Source organism: Callionymus lyra, chromosome 5, assembly GCF_982586985.1.
Source record: "Callionymus lyra chromosome 5, fCalLyr1.hap1.1, whole genome shotgun sequence".
Lineage (NCBI taxonomy): Eukaryota > Metazoa > Chordata > Actinopteri > Syngnathiformes > Callionymidae > Callionymus > Callionymus lyra.
The window spans coordinates 14,511,475-14,537,408 of NC_141822.1; the positions used below are offsets into that span (position 1 = coordinate 14,511,475).

At 37.1% G+C, this 25,934-nt stretch overlaps 1 protein-coding gene across 4 annotated transcripts; it reads left to right on the forward strand.

The window, feature by feature from the left end:
• Positions 1-788: 788 nt before the first annotated feature.
• Positions 789-25,831, forward strand: dpysl2b (dihydropyrimidinase like 2b). 4 transcript variants are annotated; one of them, XM_087791094.1, is made up of 14 exons: positions 789-1,071; positions 13,188-13,276; positions 13,355-13,539; positions 15,569-15,733; positions 16,074-16,135; positions 16,494-16,574; positions 16,644-16,712; positions 17,779-17,899; positions 19,079-19,235; positions 19,317-19,458; positions 20,405-20,575; positions 22,455-22,634; positions 22,714-22,879; positions 24,076-25,831. In XM_087791094.1, exons 1-14 carry the CDS (start codon positions 820-822, stop codon positions 24,165-24,167), a joined length of 1,932 nt encoding a protein of 643 aa, XP_087647220.1. In that variant the 5' UTR covers positions 789-819; the 3' UTR covers positions 24,168-25,831. The 4 variants fall into 4 exon arrangements, with proteins under 4 accessions (XP_087647220.1, XP_087647219.1, XP_087647221.1 ...); XM_087791093.1 differs by having other exon boundaries at positions 790-1,076; positions 13,190-13,276; XM_087791095.1 differs by lacking the exon at positions 789-1,071 and adding an exon at positions 1,446-1,713.
• Positions 25,832-25,934: the final 103 nt, after the last annotated feature.

Here is a 25,934-nt window from a genome sequence, read left to right on the forward strand (position 1 = left end):
TCATTATATATTTTTCCTTTTATTGAACTGCAGTGTTTTGTTATGGTTTATTGTCTTTTTTTTTTTTTTTAACATAATACATTTTTGTATTTCAGCAATTAATACCACATGTTTTTAATCAAAATAAAATGTATTCATACGTTTACATACATATTCATTCTCAAATAACATTTGTTATGTATCGCATACTTCACTGAGAAAGTAGAAGATAGAATAGAAAAGCTTTATTCATCCCCAGAGGGGAAACACACTTATAGTTGTAGTGAGCATCTGATTGATATAAAACTTTATAACAAAGTCAAAGGTAATTGTTTTGTTCAATTGCACAGTGTCGTTTATTTTTTATTATTTAGTGATTATTTACTTGATTCTATATAAAAAACATCCATTATTTTCATACTTAACATATATATTAAACATCTTAAATATTGTTTTCATTTTATCTCGATTTCAATGTTCATTTTAATTTCTTGATTTTAATTTAAAAAAATGTTTTAAGTAAAATAAATTTGTGTTGTTCAACTGCGTTATGTTTCATTGTTTATTCTAAAAAACTTTAACACTTTTTTTCATTATAAATTGGTCTGGGTGTGACTTCAGAGAACTCTCCAAGGTCCTGATTTTTTCCTCCTGGTGTTTTCTGGAATTCCAGTTCCAGCCCAGCAGTCCTGTCACCAAGGTCATCACTTTTTATTTCCTTCTTAAGCGGATGTCAAAACATTTCATTCCTGCTCCGTGACATATACTGTTGGACAGTGAAGGCGGTGTCTGTGTCGACGCACGAGCACAGCGCACGCACGCACGCTCCGTCAGTGAGGGATGTCGTCCACCGGGGAAGCTCCAACCTTCTTCAGCAGCATGAGCTCCAGCAGCCCCGCCAGGTCCCGGCAGAATTTCTGCGGGGTCTTCTGCCCCGTGGACTCCCCCTCGGACGGAAGGGCCCACGACCATGGTCACCCCTCGCCGTCCGGGCGAGTCATTGACCGGCAGAGCGACGTCTCTGTGCCGCCGAAGAGGGTGGAGATCCGGGAGAGCGCCGGGAAGGAAGCGCTGCAAAACCTGGATGATAAGGTAAGGTATTTAATTTACATTTTTTATTTTTTAAACGTCATGCAATCATAAGCGAGATGTCGTCTTTTCACTTTACTGCGACTGTCACGTTTTGTCGAAATTGTCTTTGAGTTTTAATTCATCAGCGTTAGACAAGTTGACTAGACTACATTTCCCAGAAAGCACTGCGACACACGAGAGGGAGTGGCAGGATGTTGCAAACATCATTGTTGGACTTCCATATCAGTGCATGAAACAAAGGCAAATAACACATTTAATAAAGTGGAAAAGGATGTTTATTCAATGTCATAGAGTCTGACTAATAACTTTGTGAAACGCTGCAGTAGATACTTGAGATGTAAGACTACATTTATTATAACAATATAGAACCTTATTTAATGTATTTTATTATTGTTTAACCCCTCATTGTTATAAATTCCTTCACATATTTGATTAAACCACTAGAAAGATTATAAATAAAACATATAATAAGGTAAAGAAGGGGTTTAGATTCTTCAAGCTCTGTGCATAATTAGATTTTCTTGATGAAAAACCTCCGCAGTGGATTACAAGACATTTTCTAGTCGACTCATCGGCCAAGGCATGAAATGGTTGATCAGGGCCGGAGCAGTGAGCCTGCTGGCGTGCTACACAAGGACACAGGTTGTACTGTCTTTAAGGATTTCTCAACACAATTGAAATGACTCGTTTTTGTGAGGACACAATGATGTCTTCGGTTAAAACTGTTAAAAAAAATCAAAAACAAATCATTAATGTTTTCTCACCTTTCCCAATTTAATTTAGAGTTTTTATAATAATAATGTCTCTTTGTATAGCGCCTTTCTAGACCAGGGTCAAAAAGCGCTTCGACATGCATGCATTCCCCAATTCACACACACTGATGGGAGTAGGCTGCAACACATGGCGCCAGCTCTGCCATCAGGAGCAATCAGGGTAAAGTGTCTTGCTCAAGGACACAATGCCAGAAACTCGTCCGGAACTGGGATTGAACCCACAACGAGCAAGCAACCGCTCTACCATCCGAGCTATGACGACCCTGATAATGTTCAATATTAGTGACGAGTTGACGACTCCTTATAAAACACTTGATGGTGTATCATGATATTTTGTCTTACTTTATAAAGGCCACTAGATGGCACTATCTGCTTCATAATGTTTGCCTCTGTTCTACCAATTCAATGAAACCTGGCCTCATTTTTAAATTTCGAAAGTGCCATCTTCAAAATGAAGACACTTCATCATGATACTTCATCAGCTTTTTCATGAGGAGTCGTCTACGACTTAGCAGCTAGCACTAATATAGAGTAGCTAAGCTGGCAGATAAACCATTAAAGTAAAAACATTAGTTTATATTCAAAGACTTGTGTATTATGTGTTGCAGGTGATGGTACAGTTAACTTTAATGGTTCCTGTCTTATGAGAAGTTCTAGTAAATCATGTTAAATTGTGTCTCCTGATTGAGAACTTGGCTCCTGCAAAGGGTTAACTGATGCCACATCATTTTTTATCTTGTTTCATATTTACATAAGTTATTAGGATCAATGGCATGAACATGAATTAAATTAGAAAATGTATAATTCTGTAAGAATATGTTTGGATTGATTGAATAGATTATAGAAAGAAGGTTGAAGGTTCGCTTCCAGCTCTGTGTGGAATTTGTCCACCTTCCTCGTGCTTCCAACTCCGGTTTCCTCCCACAGTTCAAAATCATAAAGAGGTTTATTAAGAACTATGCTAACAACAGCATGGAAACAAATATTAGGCAACAACACATTTCCAATCGTTTAAAATACATTTACAAATTTTCGAGAGCTGCATAAATAGAAAAGATACAATGGGCACCAGTTTTGTTTAAATATATTATTATCATAGATATTTATTTTTTTATCACTGGCTAAATATTTAAAAATATATAAAATGTTATAATAAAACAAATGTTTCTGTAACATATCTGATAGTTTCGCTAACTTTTTTTATTCCAGTAAGGATTAGGGTTAGATAAGTTAGTACTCATGCTACTGTAGATCAGAGGTCCCCAGCCTTTTTTTTACGTAGAGCTGTTTTAATGTCGTTATTGTATTCACTGAGTGATAATCCAGTAAAAATTGATCATATAGAGTTTGTGTTTTACTCGATTTCACTAGTTAACAGGTTTCTTTTTTGAGTAAACTTAACTAAGACGAATGTCTTGACACATGAAGAGTCACAGACTAATGTTACTTCAGAAGAAAACAGACAGTAATAATCAATATCAACATAAATTATAGAAATTTTTTCGACCTTACTGTGCGGCCCGGTTACAACTGCATCACGGACTGGTACCGGACCAGGGGTTGGGAGCCTCTGCGCTACATGTGATGTTGGAGTGTTGGGGTGTGGTTTGTATTGTTGTGAGAAAAATCTGCTGCCGTTGTCGATATTAGCTAATATTCCATCACTCAGGATGCTGTTGAGAGCTTTAAACCGTGTCTGGTTTCATGTTACTGATTGATCCAGTGCATTAGTCTGCTTAGTGTGTAGAATCATCAACGGTATTAGAAGATTGTGTACTTTAAAGGCAGGATCATAAATATGTATCTATCTATCTAATACTGTATTAGTCTCCTGATCTTAAAGTTGATCAGATCAGGCAAGAGAGGACCCGTATCCTCAAACTCACACCTTGTTTATTGTGACTATATTCTACCATTAAGAGCAGGATTATAAGGAGTTCGAGCTGAATAACATCTCAATGAATGATCATTAACAGGAAATTCTGAAGTAATTAAAGTTGAACTTTGGTGAAGAAGTATCGAATTACAATGAGAGAAGGAAATCGCTATTAATAAATCTTTCTCTTTTAAAGGAAAAAGCAACAATATAGTAGTATTAATAAAATATTCATTACTTAAAGTAAGTGATTATGTACATTTATTGTGATGCTGTAAGAACTTGTAGATTTGTGTTTTTGCCCCAGTAGAAAAAGACTGTTAAGTGTTATAAACGTATGAACATGCAGCCACTTTAACATATTTACAATTAAAAATACTTTATTTCGAGTAATTAGAATGACTGTACTTAAACCCAATTGGAGGTAAATATTGAGAAGTCAGATTAAGTCATCTTTATTAACATATTTCCTGTTAAACCTTGTTATCATGCTATTAAATGTAGACTATAGTCACAATTAACAAAGTAGTGTGTAAGTACTTTATTATGGTTAAAACGAAGTTAACTTGCAGTTAATACACTTATGAATAAGTAGCTTATCGATAGTTAATATGTGTTTCCATTTCTTAAGTGTAACTGTCCATAATGTCAGATCATTTAATTTACTTTCTTCTCTTTGTTTTAGTTATTTGGCTTCCTTTTTTTAAATTATTATCCTAGACTATCAGCTAGTTTGAGATAAATCAAAAATATCCATACGTTTTAACTGTAACTTTTGCAGTAATTTTAATTTAAGTGAATTATTTTCATGGCAATGGAAACAAACTTCGCAGATTGTCTTGATCTTTTTTTTTTCCATCTTAAACTTTTGTCTTTTGCTCTAATCCAACAATTGACAGCATTACGTCCAGTGTATCAGGGCGAGGCCTGTGCGCATGCGCGGTGCAGTCTTGTTCTTGGGAATCGCCTCACCCCTCCCCTCCCTCTCTCTCTCTCTCTCTCTCTCGCTCACCCACTCCCTCCTCTCCTCGCCCCTCTTCTCCTTGTCTGAATCCGTCTGGGAAAGGAAGGAAGCGAAGTCTTGTAGCTCTGAGGAGGATGAGCCTTTAGCTCGCGGACTCTTTTTTTTTTTAAAGAAGAAAAAGGGAAAAAATCTTTTAACAAAAAACCCGCCGCCGGGCGCGCTCGTTTTCCCCGCCATCACCCTCATCTCCCGCGCCAGCAGCAGCAGCAGCATTGGTAGCAGCAGCTCTTGTATAGCAGTGCGAGGCAGAGACGATCATGTCCGGATACCAGGGCAAGAAGAACATCCCCCGGATCACAGTGAGTCCCTTAGTTGTGTCGCGAGTGTTGGTGTTGGGTTGACCTGTCGTGGGCGAGAGGTGAAGCAGGGCCCCCGGGGCGGGGGGTCGCTGGGTCCCCCCTCTAAACACCAGGAGATGCTCTGAAGCCTCCACTTCAACCATGATATTCTGATTTTAAAAAACATCATAATATGGGCATCACAGTTATAGAAAGATGTATTGAAGTGTCACACCATAGTTTCTGTTGCATCTACTCCTGCATGATGGAATTTTATTATTTCTAGGGAAGAAAAAATGAAAACATGGATTATGTCACCCATGCCAGATTAATTCCAGTGAAATCATAGCTGCAGGGATGATGGAGCTTCAATGGAAAGTAGAGACTATGCACAGGGAGGGGAATGAAGGGAGGAGGAAGAGGGGGGAGGGAGGGAGTGTAAGGGAGGGGACACAGGCTTCTATTTCCTCCCATGTCTCAGCTGTAAAACATGCAGAAGGAGTGAGGAGATTTTTTTTTTCCTTCACGTGAAGAAGTTGTTTTCTAATAAAGTGGAAAAAAAGAGATTATATGGTTCGATCACATGAAGACAACCTTAGTCTTGACTCGGATGCAAAACCGTCCCTTAAAAAAAAAATCAGATTTCAATGTTTAAAGTAGTGACTCGAAACCTATTATTTCCACAAGAATTTGTAAAAATGTATACTTGCTTTTAAATTTGAATTCATTTTCTCCACGTGTTTGTTAAAAGCACTTTCTCCAATCCGCCTTTTAAGCAATACTTTAACTCTTTAAATGTTTAATTCAACGACTAATTCACCGACCAACCTTGTACAACAAATGTATTCTTATTCTTTCATTGGCTTCTTCATGTTTTTGCATCGTGGGTCTGAGAGGACTACGATGTCATATGTGCTGTATGTCTTGCATACATGTATATTCGGCAAATAAAATAACTTGAACTTGATAAGAACACAAAAAATAATCATATTAAGTTTTTGATTCACTCATTTTTGCTACCTGAGACGTTTATTTTTTGGAGTAAACTTGGGAGTAAATGAGCATCTCCAACTGTCATTGTTACTTCAAACGTAATGTATAGAATAAGTGTAATAAAACACCTTTAATACCATTAGAATCAATGCAACAGAAATTGTATAGCCCACTATCAAAAGCCTCGCGGAGTGGTTCTGGACGAGGGGCGGGAGGGTTGAGGACCACCGCTTTAACTTGAACATGAACCATTGTTTCATTTAAAAACATTACATTTAGACGCAATAAACGCACATTAAATCGGGTTAAATGTATATTAAAACTGAATGTGGGCGGAAGCTTGTTGTGCATAAAGTGAGTTCGATCATTGTGGTTTTTTAACAGCTACACTTTAAATGTCTTAAGCTCTTAGAAATTAAACTTTAATTGTGAAGATGTCTTGAGTGTGTCTTCGGCTGCCACTCTCAGGAGCGTCCTGATCCGCAGCAGCCGGTCTGTCGTGGGATCAGAGGGATTAGTCCGAGTCGTGGCCGCGATTATGTCGGGTTTGAAATGTGCCACATTTCCCTTCATCTGTTTTCTCGAACCTGTTTCTTTCCCTTCAATAACAGAAACTAATTATCCGTAAGTGGGTGAAGAATGAATCTGTGTTTGGTCCGGGTGTTGCTGGTTGACTTCGGGTCGCCCTCGCTCGGACCCCCTGGTGCGGGCGTGTAAGAAAAGAGGATCAAGTGTATTAGAACCTAAACAGAAGCAATACAGGAAACGAGTTCAGTAAAACAAAGAAGCTCTGTAAGTTTTACGACTTCTTCAATCAGACTTAGACGCGTGGAGTGTTTAATGGTCTGAGGGCGGAACCATGATTTCTTATGCTGCAGCGTCCACTGCAGTGCCAGGACCAGATGGACCTGGTCAGCATGGATGTCAGAAACATTAAAAATAAATGAAGCTCCTGAAAGTCGCCACCTGGGATCAGAGAAATGTGTTTGGTCCTGATAGACGTGTTGAAAAAAATCATTCATGAATATTGTAGTTTAATATCTGAGAACTAGATGGAGCTGAGTGTAGTAAGTAAGTAAGTATGTGTAGAGGAACCGTCAGCAGATCCTGATCCACAGACCTCAGAGCCTGAGATGGGGTGTAAGGCTGGATCAGATCACTGATGGAAGGTCTGACCATGAATAGATCTGAAAGTAAGAACCAGAATTTTAAAATTGATCTGAAAGAAACTGGCAGCCAGTGAAGAGTTTTAAGGATCGGGGAAATGTGAGTTCTTCTACTAGAGCAGGTCAGAATTCTTACTGCAGAGTTTTGTAGTAGGTCCTAAACCACGTGTGGGTTGTTTTGACCATATAAAGATGCTGTTGTATTGATATTTGTTTTATTGTCCGAGCTTTGAAATATAGATTTTCTTTTACGTCAACATTTATACTGATATTTCCGAAGAGAAAAATTGCCATTGAAGATTTGGCCGGTATTTGATGGGAGTGTTGTGTAGAAGAGGACAAGAAGATAATCATAAAAACAACAATATTACTATCGGACTCATACACTTTTGCAAATATACTTTTTTTTTTCGGCAACTTCGCCCTGTGTGATTTATTTTTTCATCTCTTTTGCTGAATACAATCGTGTTTAAAATAATGATTTAAAAACATCTTTATAAGACACGTGAAACACGCTCAGCACCACACAGTATTTCTTTAGCATTGTCAGGAAGTAGTTTTTGTATGAGGTTCGATTTTATGATGAAACCACAGAAAGACATGATGACATTTCGTAGAATACCGACCGAATTTAGTGTATTTCTTTTTTTTTTTTACATGGCTTTTAAATGGGTTAAGTGGGCTTGAGATAAAATTCAATGCTACCTTAGTTTCCTTTTATTATTAAAGAAACTGTAGCAAAACATGCCACATGCTACTTTTTGCTAGCAGAACTCTTATTAAACGAAAATGACATAAAACGTTGTACACTGTTTAAAATAGTTTGATTAACGGTTAATGTAATTACATTTAAAAAGAGTGGACGCCAGGAAAAGCAGAATATTTAAAGTTTTTTACTTCAAAATACAAAGAGACAATTTTCCTTTCAAATACATTTTCTTTTGTCCATGATCAAAAACTACTAAATTAAGCCAGTTGTTTTTTTTTTACTAGAAATGTCAAGTGTATTTATACATTCCATTCATGAATATAGAGAAATATATTTGAAGTAAAGACTCCTGAGAAGAAGTATTATTAGCCCGAAGCTATTCCGAGACTATCCTGGATTAAACTCTTTACTCTTGAGCTACACAGGAGTGTGTGTGTGTGTGTGTGTGTGTGTGTGTGTGTGTGTGTGTGTGTGTGTGTGTGTGTGTGTGTGTGTGTGTGTGTGTGTGTGTGTGTGTGTGTGTGTGTGTGTGTGTGTGTGTGTGTGTGTGTGTGTGTGTGTGTGTGTGTGTGTGTGTGTGTGTGTGTGTGGTACTGTACACTGAACTGGGTCTGAACCGACGACCAGCTGAGCGTCATCAACCCTCAATAAGAGCAATCGCTCAAGTGTCGCCCATTCATGAGCTCAAAAGTGTGGAACACTGAATGTGTGTGTGTCAGAGAATGTGTGCGTTCAACGGCAGCTGAACCTTTTAGTCGAACAAAGTTTGATTGTGTATTTCAAACCACATCGACGACAGCCGCGCTCAGACCTTTTATGAAAACGTATTTTGAAAAATTCCAATAATGAACTTCAAAGCTTTCGATGATAAACTTGTGACTCGAAACAAATCAAAACAAACCATTGGTTTTCTCACAACATTATTCTTGTAAAATTTCACACTTTGGTCCATTTTACTTTGACTTTGGTATTTTACTCTGCTGATATAAGTACACATACATCTTTATTGACACTATACAGTCACAGAAGGGGCCGTTTGTTAAGGTCCAGTTGATTGGCCATTAGTTAGAAAATGGACCAATGGGACGCTCCCTTTTAAAAATAATAAATTAATAGATTTCATTGGATCAGCCAGCTGTCAATCAAAACAGCTGATTTGGGGTTATACATATAACTGGATCAAATGAATTAATTTATGCTACTTGTGAATTGACTCTTTTATTTGGTAAATCTACCAGTCGCACTTAACTTTTATCACTCGTTTCCTTTCAACATCAACTGACGTCGATAAAAGTGCTTCGGTGGATTTAGTGACGGCAAAAGTCAAACTGCTTTAGGTGTGAGTTTGTGGTTTTGGTTGTGACTTATCAAAACTTGTAATTGCTTTTTTTATTGCCTTAACTTTAGCGTCATGAACCGGTCGAGTGGATCTTAAATACAACTGTAGCTCGTTTGAATCCATAAAACACTTCATTTAGAAAAAAGAAGTGTGTTTTAATACTTAAGAAAAAGAGATTTACGGGCCTGTTTCCTTTTTATTGAGAGACGTCTAATAAATCCAAAAACCAAAAATATCCGAGTCGGTGGAATTCCTCACCTGACCTCATCGTGTTTCCTGGACAGTTTTTCTTTACGACCGACAACACAAGGCGTTGCTAGGCTACAACTAGAACTTGTGCACTTATTTTCACTCGACCTAATCCTGCACACACATCACACACAGACGCACAAAAGCTATTCCATGAACTTTTTCTCCATGTTTCAGGGTGAGGTTTCATTTGGCTTCAATGTTTTCAACCTGGCAACATTTACTAGTGTTTTTTGTTGCGTCTGTTTGCTAATTAAAACTAAATATATTCTTTGAACTTTAGGAGAAAATTGAAAATAAGACAAAAATAGATGACAAAACATTGGATTTGTTCAGTAGTTCCATCAGGATTCGAAGAGATTTTGAGGTCGTTGACTTGTGTGGCCTCTAACTGCTGCTGCTCAAGGGCTATGGTTTCACAACTACCAAAATGACGTATCTTTATGAAACACAGCAAAGATAACAATACAGAAAATAATAATTGTCATTTTCATGTCACTGTTGTTAAAAAACAAATGCGTGGTAATACTTAGTTTTTAAGTTGCTTTATGAGGACTTATTAAGTAGACTAGTGGTTAAGATTCTGAGGCGTCGCTTACTTGAATTAAGTTTTTATTTACTTGATTGTGTGCAGTGTTTAAAAAAATATAGTGAAACGGACACATTGGCAGAGGTATGCATTGTCTTAGTGCTTTTCTCAAAGCAAAACATAGTTTTAATAGTTAGCTTTTGAAGGTTTGTTCCAAACACACTGACTATCTTACCTTTACAAATACATTGATTTCTGAATAACACGTTTGATGCACATTTTCAAAATTCAATTTAAACATTTAATTGTATTTTAAAATCGGATTAAAACGTTTACAAACCTTAAACAATAGTGAATAATTTAGCAGGTTAAAGAAAAATCTAATTTCGGTTTGTAATCAAAATACTTTTTTGTGTGTTCAGAAAGTTTCAAATCCACCATGTTGTGTGAACTCATGCATCTCGTCTGCACGTCCGAGGTTTTGTGTTGTAAATAAAGGAGTGAAATTCCAGTGGACGCGCTGGGCTTTGTCCACTTCCTGTTTGTGGAGCAGGCAGAATGCCGCTAAGAAAAGGTCGTTGCCCGGTTCGTCTCCGGTTCAACAGGAACAAACAATCGATTTTCTAGCTCGGTGTCTGCTTGTGCAGGACAAGATGGATGTTGTGTGGTTTTTCGATCGCTGTGCAAAAGTTTAATGATTGTGACTCGCTCTCGCTGCATGATCGTCGACCAGTAAAGCGATAATGACAGCTGTGACGGGAACATGATGTCACCACATTTTTTAATGTGCATGAAAGTGGGCCAGCAGACGCTGGATCCAGGCCCGCCGCTCCAGAACTGTCTGACAGAGTAAACTTCAAAACATTTACAGAGTCCAAATAGCATAGCTAGAATAGCATTAGCCCCAAAAAAGCAAGCATTGTGAGCATAGCATTTGGTATAAAAGCTAGCATAGCTTTGGCTATAAAAACTAGCATAGTTAGCATAGCTTTGGTTGTAAAAACTAGCATAGCAAGCAAAGCATTGGCCTAAAAGACTCTGATAGCTATCATAGCTTTAGCTAAAAAAAACAACTAGCATAGCATTTGCTATAAAAAGTAACATAGCTTTGGCTATAAAAAGTAGCATAGCTTTGGCTGTAAAAACTAGCATAGCATTGGCTTAAAAAACGCTCATAGCTAAAATAGCTTTAGCTGAAAAAACTAGCATAGCAAACATAGAATTTGCTTTAAAAACTAGCATAGTCAGCATAGCTTTGACTGTAAAAACTAGCAAAGCATGCAAAGCACTAGCTTAAAAAAAAAAATAGCATAGCGAGCATAGCTTTGGCCGTTAAAACTATCATAGCCAGCATAGCATTGGCTTAAAAACTCACTTAGCTAACATAGTTTTAGCTAAAATAACGAGAATAGCAAGCATAGCATTTGCTATAAAAACTAACATAGCAAGCATATCATTGGCTTAAAAAAACTCTCATAGCTAGCATAGCTTTATCTTAAAAAAACTAGCATACAGGGCATAACTTTGGCTATAAAAACGAGCATAGTTAGCATAGCTTTTGCTATACAAACTAGCATAGCTAGCATAACTTTGGCTATAAAAACTGGCATAGCCAGCATAACTTTGGCTATAAAAACTGGCATAGCTACCAGTTTGGCTAGTTTGTTTTACGCAGTGATATACGGAACAGATAATACTTACTTTTATTGCAATGTTTCCTTTTCAATAAATCTATACGTTTAAAAACGTAGTGTTGACCTAAAAAAAACTTTTTTTTTACATTTTTAACTGTCTCCTCCATTTCTTTCTTAGGTCTCTACAAGGCTATATTAGAATTAGAAGATTTATCATCAAAAACTTGTATTGCCAGTGGACTTGAAATATAGCCCTACTTATTTTATTGTTATTTATTTGCTCATAAAAAAACAAAGACATGGAGAAAAAGCTTTAATACAATTAATGGAATTAATTTGGAACTTTTATTTATTAAAAATATTTCATAAACAGAGATTTCCTTTTTTAATTAAAATTTGTAGTATCAATAATTTAGATAAATATCTGATTCAATTTTTAATCTTTAATTCACAGCTTAATTAAAAAATATTAGTATCGATAATTTTCTCTACATATATAGTCGGTGTCGTACCTGACTTTAAAACATTGAAAATGATAGACATAAATAAACGTTTCAATTATTATTATTATTATTATTATTATTGTATCCCGTGTTTGTGTGGGTTTTACTCCGGGTACTCCCTAAAACATACACGGGTTGACTAAGAACTCAAAATTGTCCTGTAGTTGTGTGTGTTTGTGTATGAATGTTTGTGCGTCTCTTTGTGCAGTGCGACAGGCTTGCGACCTGTACATGGTGTCCCCTGCCTCTCGCCCTATGTAGCTGGGATCGATTTCAGGTTTAGATAGTTCACAACCCAAAGTTATTTATATGTATAATTCAAATTAAAAAGCAGTAGTTCACTGGTTTTACTTCTTCATATTGTTGACAAATTCCAGATTAAAACAAACCTACTCATGAAGTGAAAGATTAATAACTCTTGAGTTCTGGTTCGGTTCTGCTCGGGGGATGGGGTTGGAGGGGGGGGTCAGCATTTGCTCCCAGGGTCTGGGATCTGCGAACTCCCCGGGCGGCAGATTTCCGCGGTGCCTCACACACAGAGCCGCCTTTGTTAGCCTCACTTGTCAGTGTCCTTGTGACCAGAGCCACTCCCTCTGTGGGTCCGGGGGGTTGTGTAGGGGGGCTTGCTGCCGGGGTGACACAAGGGAGAGTGGCTACAGGCGCTCCGAGGGGGGGGGGGGGCCTGAACCCCATTGACTGGCTGAAGTGGCACCGAAAAAAGTGGGCACGAATGATTGATGGCTCCACACCCTTGATTGGCGATCACTGGTGGCTGCGAAAGAGACATGTTGGGAGTCTTTGTAGAGAAGAAGAAGAAGAAGGATTTCCTGACCCAGAGTTTTGGCCTCAGGACAGGAAAAACCTTAACAAAGACAAGAGGAATATCTTGAATTATTGATCTCATCTAAGCTTCAGTTTCCGATTCATCTGCCGAGTGCGTTAAGCAGTGGGAGGAAAACTGGAAAACATCCGTGAAAATGTCTTCTTCGAATCTCGTTCCCACACCAACATCTGACGGATCCTCCCTCGACTGTTTTTTCCAGAGCGACCGGCTCCTGATCAAGGGAGCCAAGATCGTGAACGATGACCAGACCTTCTCCGCTGACATCTACATGGAGGATGGAGTCATCAAGTACTTTTCCCTACTTTGTTTGTTTTCTTTTAAACTTGCTTTATATCAAAAACTTTTTTTTTTTTTTAATTTCTTTAGACAAATCGGGGAGAACCTCATCGTTCCTGGCGGGGTGAAGACCATCGACGCTCACGGTCGGATGCTGATGCCGGGAGGGCTGGACGTCCACACTCGCTTCCAGATGCCGGATCGAGGCATGACCTCGGCCGATGACTTCTACCAGGGAACCAAAGCAGCGCTGGCAGGAGGGACCACTATGATCAGTAAGTCCATGAACCAGGAAGTAACCATTATTGTTATTATTCATTATACTTGTATATGCGTCAGGCCCAATATATTTAGTAACATTTCATTGTTGCTATCTTTTGAAGTTTTTCATGTTTTGTTATACTCAAAAGTGTCTTGAAGAAAAGTATCTTCAGTCTTTTCTATTCCACCATGATTGGCTGAGAGTAGCTCCAATACCACTTCGGTATTGCAGTTTTATACCAACAACAAAATACAAAATACAAATTTAAAATTTTTACAAAATATATATATATATAAAGAGTTTTTGGAATAAGAATAAAAAAATCAACGTTTAAAATAAAAGGTGCGTATTGAATTCAATTATTAGAAAATAATATTCATCCTTTCAATATACAAATGATCAGAATCGAATATTGGATACAAATAAATATATAAAAATACAACAAAATTAGAGAAGAATGAGAGAGAGCTATGAGAGTTTTTTAAGCCAATTTATGCTTGCTATGCTAGTTTTTACAGCCAAAACTATGCTAACTATGCTAGTTTTTATAGCCAAGCTATGCTAGTTTTTTATAGCAAATGCTATGCTAGCTATGAGAGTTTTTTATTCCAATGCTATGCTTGCTATGCTAGTTTTTATTAAATTAGCAAATACAATTATTTAAAAAAAAAAGCGTAGTTAATAACAAAAATAACCTGCCTAAAAACATTTTAATTAAAAAAGTATTCAAAAAACATTTGAAACTGTTAAATTCAACCATTTTAATTCATGATGGCACTGATAAATGTCAATTTACTACATTTATTTGTATTTTAAATTTCTTTTCAGATCAAAAGCTGTAATTGAAACATGTATTATTTTTATTATATATACGATTTTATAGATGAGCATCAATACCTGTGTGTTTGTTGTGTGGCAGAAATGTAATTCTATGCTGGGATGGTCACTGGTTTATTGAGAAGACATTTTAAACATAAACACTTCTTTCTCAAAACAAAACACTCCCTGAGCTTCAGCTCATTTTATGCTGACCGTCACATTGTTCAAGATAGGAAAGAATGCAGAGTCTGCACTTGTACTGGTGACATTTCAAGACTAGAAACAGCTTTTTACAAATAATATAACTTCTTGTTTGAAGTCAAAATATCTACATTTGGTTTGTTTTAAAATATATGTTTCGTTATATGGTATTTAGAATCATGTTTTCTCAACAATTTTGTTTATTTGATATTTAAAATCATTATCTATTTTAAATATCAAATTCCTTTGCCATAGACATTATGTATGTTTCCATAAAAATGGAATAATGACTTATAATAACATTATAATTATCAAAAGGTACAAAATGTTATATGACTTTTTACTTCACTTTGTTTCATTGTTGAAACAGTCTTTCATCTGATTATTTGTTTTCGTGGTTAAATATATATTATATTATTATGTTATCAATTATTTCAATGATTATTTATTTTATATAGTCCAAACCAAATGAGAATTAAAAAAATGTGTTTTTCCCAAATTACCTAATTCCGAATTTTAGGATTATGAAGCCTTTTTCTTTTCTTCTCTTTATTAGTATATAAATTGAAGATTTAAAGTTTGCCTCAAAGTCGAAAAATTGCAGTTTATTGCAATGATTTATTCTTTATATTTAGAAAATATTTTTAGTTTATATAGTACTTCTTTTTTTTATATTGAAAATTATTTTTTTTCACAGATTATTCTAATCGTTAAATCTCATCAACTCTTATTTCTCAACATATTTAAAATCTTTATATACTTTGATATCCTCCCCATTTTATTTATTAATTTATTTTTGTTATTTATTAAATATTTACAATGATACACTTTGATCAGGTAATCTTGTGGCCCTATGTGTAGATAGTTTTAACCACACTTTTTACATTATGTATATGTTTCCTATTCAATAATAATAATGACAATAATAATAATAATAAACATATCATTCACATAAATCCGTCCCACCCAAAAAAGTTTCTGTGGTTCTGATTGACGTGATGTGTTTCTGTGCTTGAACCCAGTTGACCACGTGGTGCCAGAACCGGGGGTGAGCCTGATCTCGGCCTTCGAGCAGTGGCGCGAGTGGGCCGACAGCAAGTGCTGCTGCGACTACTCGCTGCACATGGACATCACCGAGTGGCACAAGGGCATTCAGGAGGAGATGGAGGCGCTGGTTAAAGACCACGGTACGAACAAACTTGAACAAGGAATCAGGAAATATAATATAAAATATAATATATTAATTAATATATAATATAAAATATTGTAATATTATGTGTCATAACACTTGCTGTGAGTCTTGAATGAAAGATGACAAATGTTTGTTGGATTCACTTGGAAAAAAGGGAAATAATTTAGGATTAAAAACAAGAAAAAAAAAAGATTTATAGGTTATTTAAGCAACAACCAGACAACATAATTAGTAGATGCTCTTCCTCTTCCCCTATCTTGAAATTTAACAACGTTATGCTTGGTTTTGTATCAAAAAATTACAAAAAAATTAAACAAAAATGTGTATATTTTCAGGCGTCAACTCGTTCCTGGTGTATCTGGCATATAAGGATCTTTTTCAGCTGACTGATGCTCAGGTAAGATTTGACAATGATGAATTACATTGAATTATTCTTAAAATAATTGAGCTTTTATTTTTTGTTTGGATGGATCGTTTTAAAGTTTGTAAAAAAAACATATTTTATAAAAAACAAAATGCGTGTCTCTTCGTCTGGATTTATTTAACACACCATATATAGTGAAAGCTGTTGAACATTGAATGACTTCGTTAAATAATTAAATAAACCGATGCAGATGTCATGACCATTTGTGTCCTTTAGGGGGAGTAGTTTCGCAGCAAAGCGGCGGGCGTGACCGTATTCACCAGAATTATGTTTTAAAGTTCGATCGCAAAGATGTCTTTAGACTTTTTTTTTCCCGTTCGTGTTGCTGCAGGTGTACGAGGTGTTCAGTGTGATCCGGGACTTGGGGGCCATCGCTCAGGTGCATGCCGAGAATGGAGACATTGTGGCCGAGGTCAGTGACGCCTGATTTAATGTCGATTATTGTTGTTTAATTTGTGATTCTGTTTGTGTGTTTGTTCAGGAGCAACGTCGGATGCTGGAGCAAGGCATTACTGGACCCGAGGGACACGTGCTGAGCCATCCAGAGGAGGTTTGCTTCATTAATGAACTTCATTATTTTTGTTTGATTTTATGGTTTATTAGTGACTCACACTCTTTTATTTTGGTTTATCTAGATTCATCATGTATTTCAAGACATGCTTGCAAGATTAAATCAGAGAACATTTATTTGTGATCACATGGTCTAAACTTTGATTTTGTGGCATCATTTATTTTTAGAAACTTACATTTGTTGGCCTTTCAGAAAATCTTTAATTTAAAAAAAAACGTTTGTGGCATTTTGTCCAACATTTTTTTCTTGTTTTTCCTCGATTAAACATATATTTTTTTCAACATTTCCACACCTTTTTTTCTGTTGAAAAAATCATCTACTGGACCCTTAACATAACTTAACTTTGGCGGGTTTTGTGGCATCTAAAAGCGCTATATAAATATAAATGACTTACTTACTTACTTACTTACTTTAGAAATTTAAACAAACTTGGCTTTTTTTTCAATATTTTTAGACACCAGTGTCAGATTTTTGAACGAAAAAGAAAATCACAATTTAATTTCTCTGTTATCATATGGTCAACCGGGGCCTACACTTTGATTTTGTGGCATCATTTATCTTTAGAAACCTACATTTGTTGGCCTTGTTCAGATTTCAGAAAATCACATTTTGAAAATCTGTAAATTCTTTTAGAAACACTAAAAGAATTACAACTTTTGTCTTTTTTTTATGTTTACTTTACCTGATTATCTATATGAATTATTTTTATCTTCAAAGTTTTTTTTAATGTTCACATGATATACTGGAGCCGTAACTTAACATAACTTTGGCGTGTTTTTGCGTCTTCTTAATCAATTAAAATCAATTTAAAAAATCAATATTTTTTGACACAAATGTCAGATTTTTGAGATAAAAGAAAATCACATTTTAAACATTTCTGCACCATTTCTTTATGTTCATGTGGTCAACCGCAGTCTGAACTTTAGATTTAAATATATTTTTCAAATGAAGGTTCTTTGTACAAAATGTTTTAATTTAGAAAATGATATTTTTTAAATTAGAAACGTTAATATTTTGGGTGTGTAATGCATTTGATTTTCTGTAGGTGGAGGCAGAGGCCGTGAACCGCTCCGTCACCGTCGCCAACCAGACCAACTGTCCTCTGTACGTCACCAAGGTGATGAGCAAGAGTGCTGCTGATGTCATCGCTCAGGCCAGGAAGAGAGGTGACATTTTAACACAATACCGGCTTGTTTAACAACTTCTCACCACATGGGACACGTTTATGGATAAATGAACACATTCGTTACAAAATAATCTCTATTCTTTAATATATATTAACAATATAATAGAAGATAATTTAAAAAAAATCAAACTTTGTTTCCTTCAAGCAAATGTGTCATTTCAAACAGAAATTCATAATTATTCATATCATGTACCTCACTAATATTTACAAACCTCCATGCCTCGATGAATACTTTACAAACATTAATATTAAATATCAATTTGAGAAACATAGTTTGCATAATGTTTTGATGGCCCGAGAAGAACAAAAAATACTCTAGTGATTGTATAATACGATAATCAGCAAATATCCAAAATCGAAATTTTTAAATACAAAGATGATACATTTCAGTATTTAAAGTTTTTTTTTAAAAAAAGCAACATTTTTCACATGATTTAATCAAATAATTAAAATTACATATATTACTTAACTTTGTTTTTGTGGATTTGTTGTTTGAAAGAAGTTCATAAGTAGGTGTTTGTATTTGCACGAAATCTGGCGAAATATGTTACGTATCACGATACATGTGCAACGATACGATGTATTGCGATACTGTAGGAACAAGGATATACTGTATATATATTTTTTAGGATATACTGCATATATTTTATGATCTGAGTACTTGACTCTCGTGTTTCAGAAGTTACAGACCACATTAACTTGATGATCATTTGTTTTGAAACCAAAATGTATCCAATTTTTAGCTTTAAAAGCTGCTAGAGTCAAATGTATCCTCTCGTCCTCAGTCATTGATGGGATCTCGCGAGATTTCATTGTTTATTGAGTTGCAGAGGACGTAATAACTGCTGCATTTAGCGACACAGTAGGAGGTTTTATTTAAACAAAAAAATAAACAAATGCTATGAATATCTTTACATTTCAAAATTGTAAAAAATATCCATACAATACTTTAAGATACAGAATCAAGAAGAAAAAAAAGCGATATTTAAGTGTATTATTACTTCTAACAACTAGTTATGAGTAAGTACATCTCATTCTATAGATACAATGCTTGATGTCTTGTTTTAATGTTTAAATGAAAAGAAAAAGAGACTTTAAAACACATTAGATTCAGCTGAGAGTCCCAGCATTGGTACTGAAGCAGGAACGTCTCATTCAGGAACGGTGGTCTACGGCGAGCCCATCGCTGCGAGTCTGGGGACGGACGGCTCGCACTACTGGAGCAAGAACTGGGCTAAAGCGGCCGCCTACGTCACCTCGCCGCCTCTGAGTCCTGACCCGACCACGCCAGACTATCTCAGCTCCCTCCTGTCCTGGTGAGACCGTGGCTCGACTCACCGCCGCCCCCCCCCCATCATCATCGCCTCACTAACTCTCCTCCCATGTCGCTCGTCCAGCGGCGACCTGCAGGTGACGGGAAGCGCTCACTGTCCGTTCAACACCGCCCAGCGTGCCGTGGGTAAAGACGACTTCACTCTGATTCCCGAGGGGGTCAACGGCACCGAGGAGAGGATGTCCGTCATCTGGGACAAGTGTGTGGTACGTAGATCCAGCAGGTGGCGCCACCTAGTGGCCTCTGAAAATGAGGACAGAAAATGGGAGCAGCGTTCATGAAGCTTCATCAACGCATCGATATAAAAATGTCGTTTAACTTTAAAGCGAGGGTTCCTTTTATGAACCATGGGCTGGTTTAATGTCAGCATTAAATTCACTAAAAATTGTAAAAAATAAATCACATAGATTTTAGGTTTCAGCCCCTTTTCACTGGTTTAAAGGTTTAATATTTGAGTAAACTTGTCTGAAATAATTGTTTTGACGGGTCAAGAGTCGAAGGCTGATGTTACTTAAGAGAAAATACCATTTAAAGAAATAGAAAAAAACACTTTTCAGACAGAAATAATCAATAGAGGTGCGGTAACAAACCACTGTTGTAAAATGTTTTATATTTTTTATTCAAAACCCAATGGGAACACATTATACATCTTGAAATACTTGCAATGTGTTGTAATGTTTTGATTTATTCTAGCATTTCATTCTATTTTGTCCATTTTGCACAAGATAGTCGTTGAGTATAGTTGAATCATTTTTAAAATTAATTTCATATAAAAAATGTATTTGTGCAGATTTGTTAGATTGTGAATTTAAAAACATACCTTTACCTTACGTCTGATACAGTAGAATATTCAGGACTAATTATTTAACCCTTTTTGATTTAATTTGTTACTGTTTAAGTTTCAAATATTTTATTTAGCTCAATTATTTAAGTTTATGTTAATTTATTTATATTTGTGTAGCGATTTCTGCTGTTGAACGTAGAGAAACATATGAAAGTGTATTAAAATAGTATCAAAAGCTTGTTAAAATTGTTCCACAAAGAAACAAAAATCAGTTTATCTTCACTGACACTAGGAAATAACTCTCCGATCCTCTTTATTTTGAATTTCTTGCGTGACTCCACCTGACCATGTGGGTCTGATCCCTCCAGGTGTCCGGGAAGATGGATGAAAACCAGTTCGTAGCCGTGACCAGCACCAACGCTGCCAAGATCTTCAACCTGTACCCACGCAAGGGTCGCATCGCCGTGGGCTCCGACGCTGACCTGGTGCTGTGGGACCCCGACGTCACCAGCATCATCTCTGCCAAGACCCACAATTCGGTAAATAAACCACCATTTAGTCATGTATTGCAACAAATAAGTCAACATTTTGTTACATGAGGAAACATTTGAATATGTTGAATAAGTTGCTAAATATGTGTGTTTTGTGTACATTTTCTGCTTCGTCTAAAGATGTCATTGCGCCGCTCAACCTCAGGGTGGCGCTCACGGACCAATTTGTGAAGGGAGACTTGTTAAATGTAGACATTACTTTTACTGCCCTTCAACATGTGACAGTTTAGATACAACATAAAATATAAAACAAAAATCTTTGGAGCAAGATGAAAATGCATCTGGAATAAGCAGGAGCTCCTGACTGGTTTCTCTGCAACCAGATGGATTTAATAAAAATAAAAATAAACTTGACTGAAACAAGTATTTTGACATGTTGAGAGTCAAATAATCATTTTACTCTGGAGAAAATTGAGTTATTTTTCTAAATTGTACCTGTCACACTGACTGTCACTACGAGCTTCAAATGAATGTATCTGCTCAGATTTTGTGATTTTTTTAAAACTGTGCGTTGAAGGTAAAACTAATCCACTGCCATTCGAGCTCCAGCGAGGTTTACCTCTCGTGCAGTCGCGAGTGTGATTTTTACAGTAAGTATTCGGAGACGACTGGAACTAATCTTCTCGGTGAGAGGACGTGAATGTTTCATCTCGCTGCGTCTCTTTCTATAATTGCATCGTGGGTTTACATTTTCTTCAGCTCTGCACATTTACAACTGTGAGAAGGTGCTCATGGGAAGAGTGCCTGAACACATGTTTCTTTGACGGAAGAGACACTCTTCTTCTTAGCGGCATCTCTCTCCGGTTTGGTCCTGAAATGTGTTTTTTTTTTCCAAACCAATAATCTTTTTTTCAGTTAAAAAAAACCCTATAAAGCTGTTAAGCTCTTCTTATAAGTCAACGCCGTTTCATGAACGTTCTGGCAGGTTGACAGCGACGCCAATAAATCTGTAGCACAGTTTCAGAACTGAGCTGTGGACAGGAAATGACCAATAGGAAAAGATAGAGTCGGAGGTTAGAGGTCAGCTGAAGGGATATGAAGGTATATCAGTGTCATCAGATATTCATGATGATGAATATCTGATGACACTCAAAAAATAATTTTGTATGAAAATGACATTTAATTATTTTTATAATAATTTAATTTAAACAAGTCTCTTTTAATGATTTTTGTTTTGTTTTTTGTTTTTACTGAATAATTCAATTCAATCATTTCTTTTTTTCTTTTTATTCAATTTTACAGGAAAGAGCATTTACAATATCAATGTAAACATTTAAACCGTTCTATTTTCACCCCATACAGAAAAACAATTAAATCATTACTATATCAAGTTTTAATAATTAACAAAAAAAACATATAGTTTGTTTAATTCATAATAAAAATATATTTTTTTAAATTTGTAGCTTTTTGAATTCAATATAAAAAAGCGAGTATTGTCTGGTGTGACTATTGTACAAATGTTTTATATTGAATTTAAAAGGCTACGAATGAAAAAGTATTGAATTTGGAGAATTTATTTTTGAAATATCGTTATAAGAATATCAAACTCTATGTGTATTAATGAATATAATATGTTTTATTACAAGAAAATGAACCAAATAAACATTTAAATATACAAATTATCAAATTCAATTAATGAATAAAACACACTCAAACTTTCAATATAGAAATTAGTATATTAAATGATTTAAAAAAAAAAAATCCAATGCTTAAAAAACAACCTAAACTAATCTAAGCTTTGAACCTATGAATGTGTGCATCACATTGAAACATTTGATGGATTAAAGTTTGCCATAAGCAGTCTTCTATCCATCTATCTTCATCTCAGTCTTCTAACCCAACATCTGCGTCTGTGTGTCTTCTGCAGAGTGTTGAGTACAACATCTTCGAAGGTGTGGAGGTGCGCGGGGGCCCCCTGGTGGTCATCAGCCAGGGCAAGATCGTCCTTGAAGAAGGGAACATCCACGCCAGCGAGGGCTCCGGGAGATTCGTGCCGCGGAAACCTTTCCCCGACTACGTTTACAAGAGGATAAAAGCCCGCAGCAGGGTACGCTTGTCCGTCCACCAGTGACTCGATATAAATCTATGTTTTATTAGATTTCATGACTTTGTTTTGTTCATGGCAGTTGGCCGAGCTGAGGGGCGTCCCCAGGGGTCTCTATGACGGGCCGGTGTGTGAGGTCACGGTCACCCCTAAAGCCATGACGCCAGCCTCGTCCGCTAAGACCTCACCTGCCAAGCAGGCAAATCAACCGTCTCGCAACCTGCACCAGTCCGGCTTCAGCCTCTCAGGTAAGCGTGATCGAAACAAAATACAAATCTATTTTTACAAAACCATCCTTAATAAGAAGTGTGTTCTTTTCTGTTTTTTAAATATATCTGTGTTTATTCTACTGTTTGTTCTCCTTTGGCAAACATTTCTATCAAAGGCCTCAGTAGCATAAGTTCACGAGGGTTTGTAGCATAACTCTGTGAGGCTCTAGTATTACTGGGTGTTGCAATGTAGTATTACTCCGTGAGGCTCAGTTGTATTACTCTGCAAGGCTTAGTGATTTAACTATGCTAGGCTTCTTAGTTTTACTCTGCATGGATCTGAAGTATAACTCCACAACGCTCTGCTGGGCCGCGTGCCTTCGCAGTATTACTCGGCTAGGCTTATTAATATTACTCTGTGAGGCTACGTAGCTTAACTCCACATGGCTTTGTAGTATCACTCCGTGAGGCCTTGCAGTAATGCTACATAAGGACTCCTTAGTATTACTCGGCGATGCTTCGTATTATTACTCTGCTAGGCTCCGTGGTATTAGTCCGCGAGGCTCCTTAGTATTGCTCCACAAGGCCTTGCAGTAATGCTACATAAAGGCTCCTTAGTATCACTCAGTGATGCTTCGTATTATTACTCTGCTAGGCGCCGTAGTATAAGTCTGTGAGGCTCCTTAGTATCACTCAGCAAGGCTTCGTAATATTACTCCGCTAAGCTCTGTAGTATTACTCCGAGAGGCTCCGTGATATAACTTCGCTAGGCCTAGTATTACTTTGGGAGGCTCTGAAGTAACACTCTGATGGTCTATTAGTATTACTCTATGAGCCTTCGTAGCATAACTCCACAAGGCTTCGTAGTATTATTCCGCGAGACTCTGTATTATAACTAAGCGATACTCCTTCGCAAGGCTCCGTAGTATCACTCTGTTCGGCTTCGGAGTATTACTCCCAGAGGCTCTGTAGTAAAGCTGTGTGAGGCTCATCTACACCGTAAGGCTAGGAGAGAGTAATACTACGTAGCCACGGCATCAGTCAAAGCTATCAGTGGCTATATGCGGCTTATGGTTCGAAAAATACAGTTTAACCTTTGACACCAATAATGTGTTATTTAGGGGCCACATAGATGACTTGAAGGGTTTTGGCCCCTGGGCTTTGAGTTTGACATACCCTCGCTGTAGAGTTATTTAAAAAAAAAATCGACCTTGACCTCTGACCTCTGCTCACAGGCGCCCAGGTGGACGACAACATTCCACGCAGGAGCACCCAACGCATCGTGGCGCCACCTGGTGGCCGGGCCAACATCACCAGCCTGGGTTAGATTCGACCAGATGATTAGAGGACGGAAACCGAAGACTCCTGCTCGCCTCCTCCTTGGCTGCTTCCTCCTCCCATCTTCCGACCCGACTTAGAGGACACGGTTAGAAACGAAAAAAAAGAAAAAATCTGCCTCCTGTGAAAAAAAAAAAAAAGAAAAAAAAGAGAAAAAAGATTCTTATTTGAGCACTTTTGATGTCATCGTTTTAATTTTGTACTGTTTTCTCTCCTGCCAAGTTTCTTTGGATGTTATTCGAGACCAAACTGAATAATACAGTGGACAAAAACTGGTACTTTATTTTGACATTGTCGTTTTGTTTATCTCACAGCAGCTGTCCAACGTTCCTTGTTGTGTGTTTATGAACACGGTCCTCCTCAGTTCACCTGAATATATTATCTTTCCTCCAGCTGTTGGTTATTAATGATTTATATTAAGTTGGACTTCAATGGCTTCTTTTGTTTTTCTTTCTCGTGTGTCACTCAAAAGTTGAGCTTAGCGGCGACGCTCCGGCTGTGAAAATGTCCATCAAAGCCGATCAAACTTGTTTAGGAATATTAATGGTTTGTGACAAAAAAAAAAAAGAAGAGATTTTGTGTCTCTGGAAAAAAACATAAACTTGCTACAATAAAACCCTGGGTTGCGGTTCTAACCGTGGTTCTAGGAATTAATTCAATGCCCTATTTAGGTTGTTGCTATGGGTGAGGTAGAGGGCGCAGTACCAATGAAGTAGAATCACAGATGACAGGGATAATGGTTATCAATCTTAAATCAGGGATCGAAATTGCCAAATTTTACCCTATAATTCAACTTATTCGACGAAGTTGAAGATTTGTTGGGAATTTTCACATCTGGATTCACGCTCAAGCTCTTGTCATTTTTGCGCCATGTTTTGCGGCCTTAATCGTGACAACACCAAACAAGGCATTCATGGGGTCATTTGCACTTGTAATCAACGGCATTCCATTTCCATTCGGCAGCTGACTCAGGGCTCGTGAGTTGGCAGGGAATTCTGGTGGTGGTTGTGGAGTTTATACCTCAGCTGTTAGAGGGGGGGAAAAAAGGAGGATAAATATGGCTGTCAAACTCTTTGCCTTACTTGACTATGGAGCTGAGGAGTCCAAATTCCCCTTGAAACGCTTTGAGAGGCTTCTAACGACACACTTTTTCCCAAATGTCATCATCCGATGTTGACCTGTTTTCTTACGCATCGACATTCCTTTTTTTTTCTGCTTATTCTGTGCCTGAACTCACTGTAGCGTCACTGTTAGTTGGAATGTTTGCTTCTGTCGTTCAACTAGAGGTAAGTGAAGGATGTAAAGTAAACAAGTGGTGTAAGATAACCAGGATTAAACCGATTCTAAGGTGCCAGATTCTCCTCGGGGGGCTCCCCCGGGCGGGCGGGGCCCCCCCACCCCCCCGAAGTAAAGACGACGAATGCTCGACGTGTCGAAAGTGTTCTTCGGAGTTTTTTGCTGTCAAAACCGCTTTTTAGTGTCATTCTGTCAGTAGGCGCCAGTGAGCACTGTTATGCTTGAGAGTAGACACGAGCTGATGTATGTATGACTAGTGTTGACGTGTGCGCTGTGATGCCCACCTTTTTTTTTTTTTTTTTTTTTCGGGGTTGTTGTGCATGTTCTGGTTTTCATTAAACTGAGTAACTGACTCCATGTGAGTGTCTGTGTGAGTTATTAGTCTCCACCGTTGCTATTTTCTTCCCTGTGAGTCAACTCGATCTTCCGACTCAACCTTTCCATGTTTTGTTTAATAATG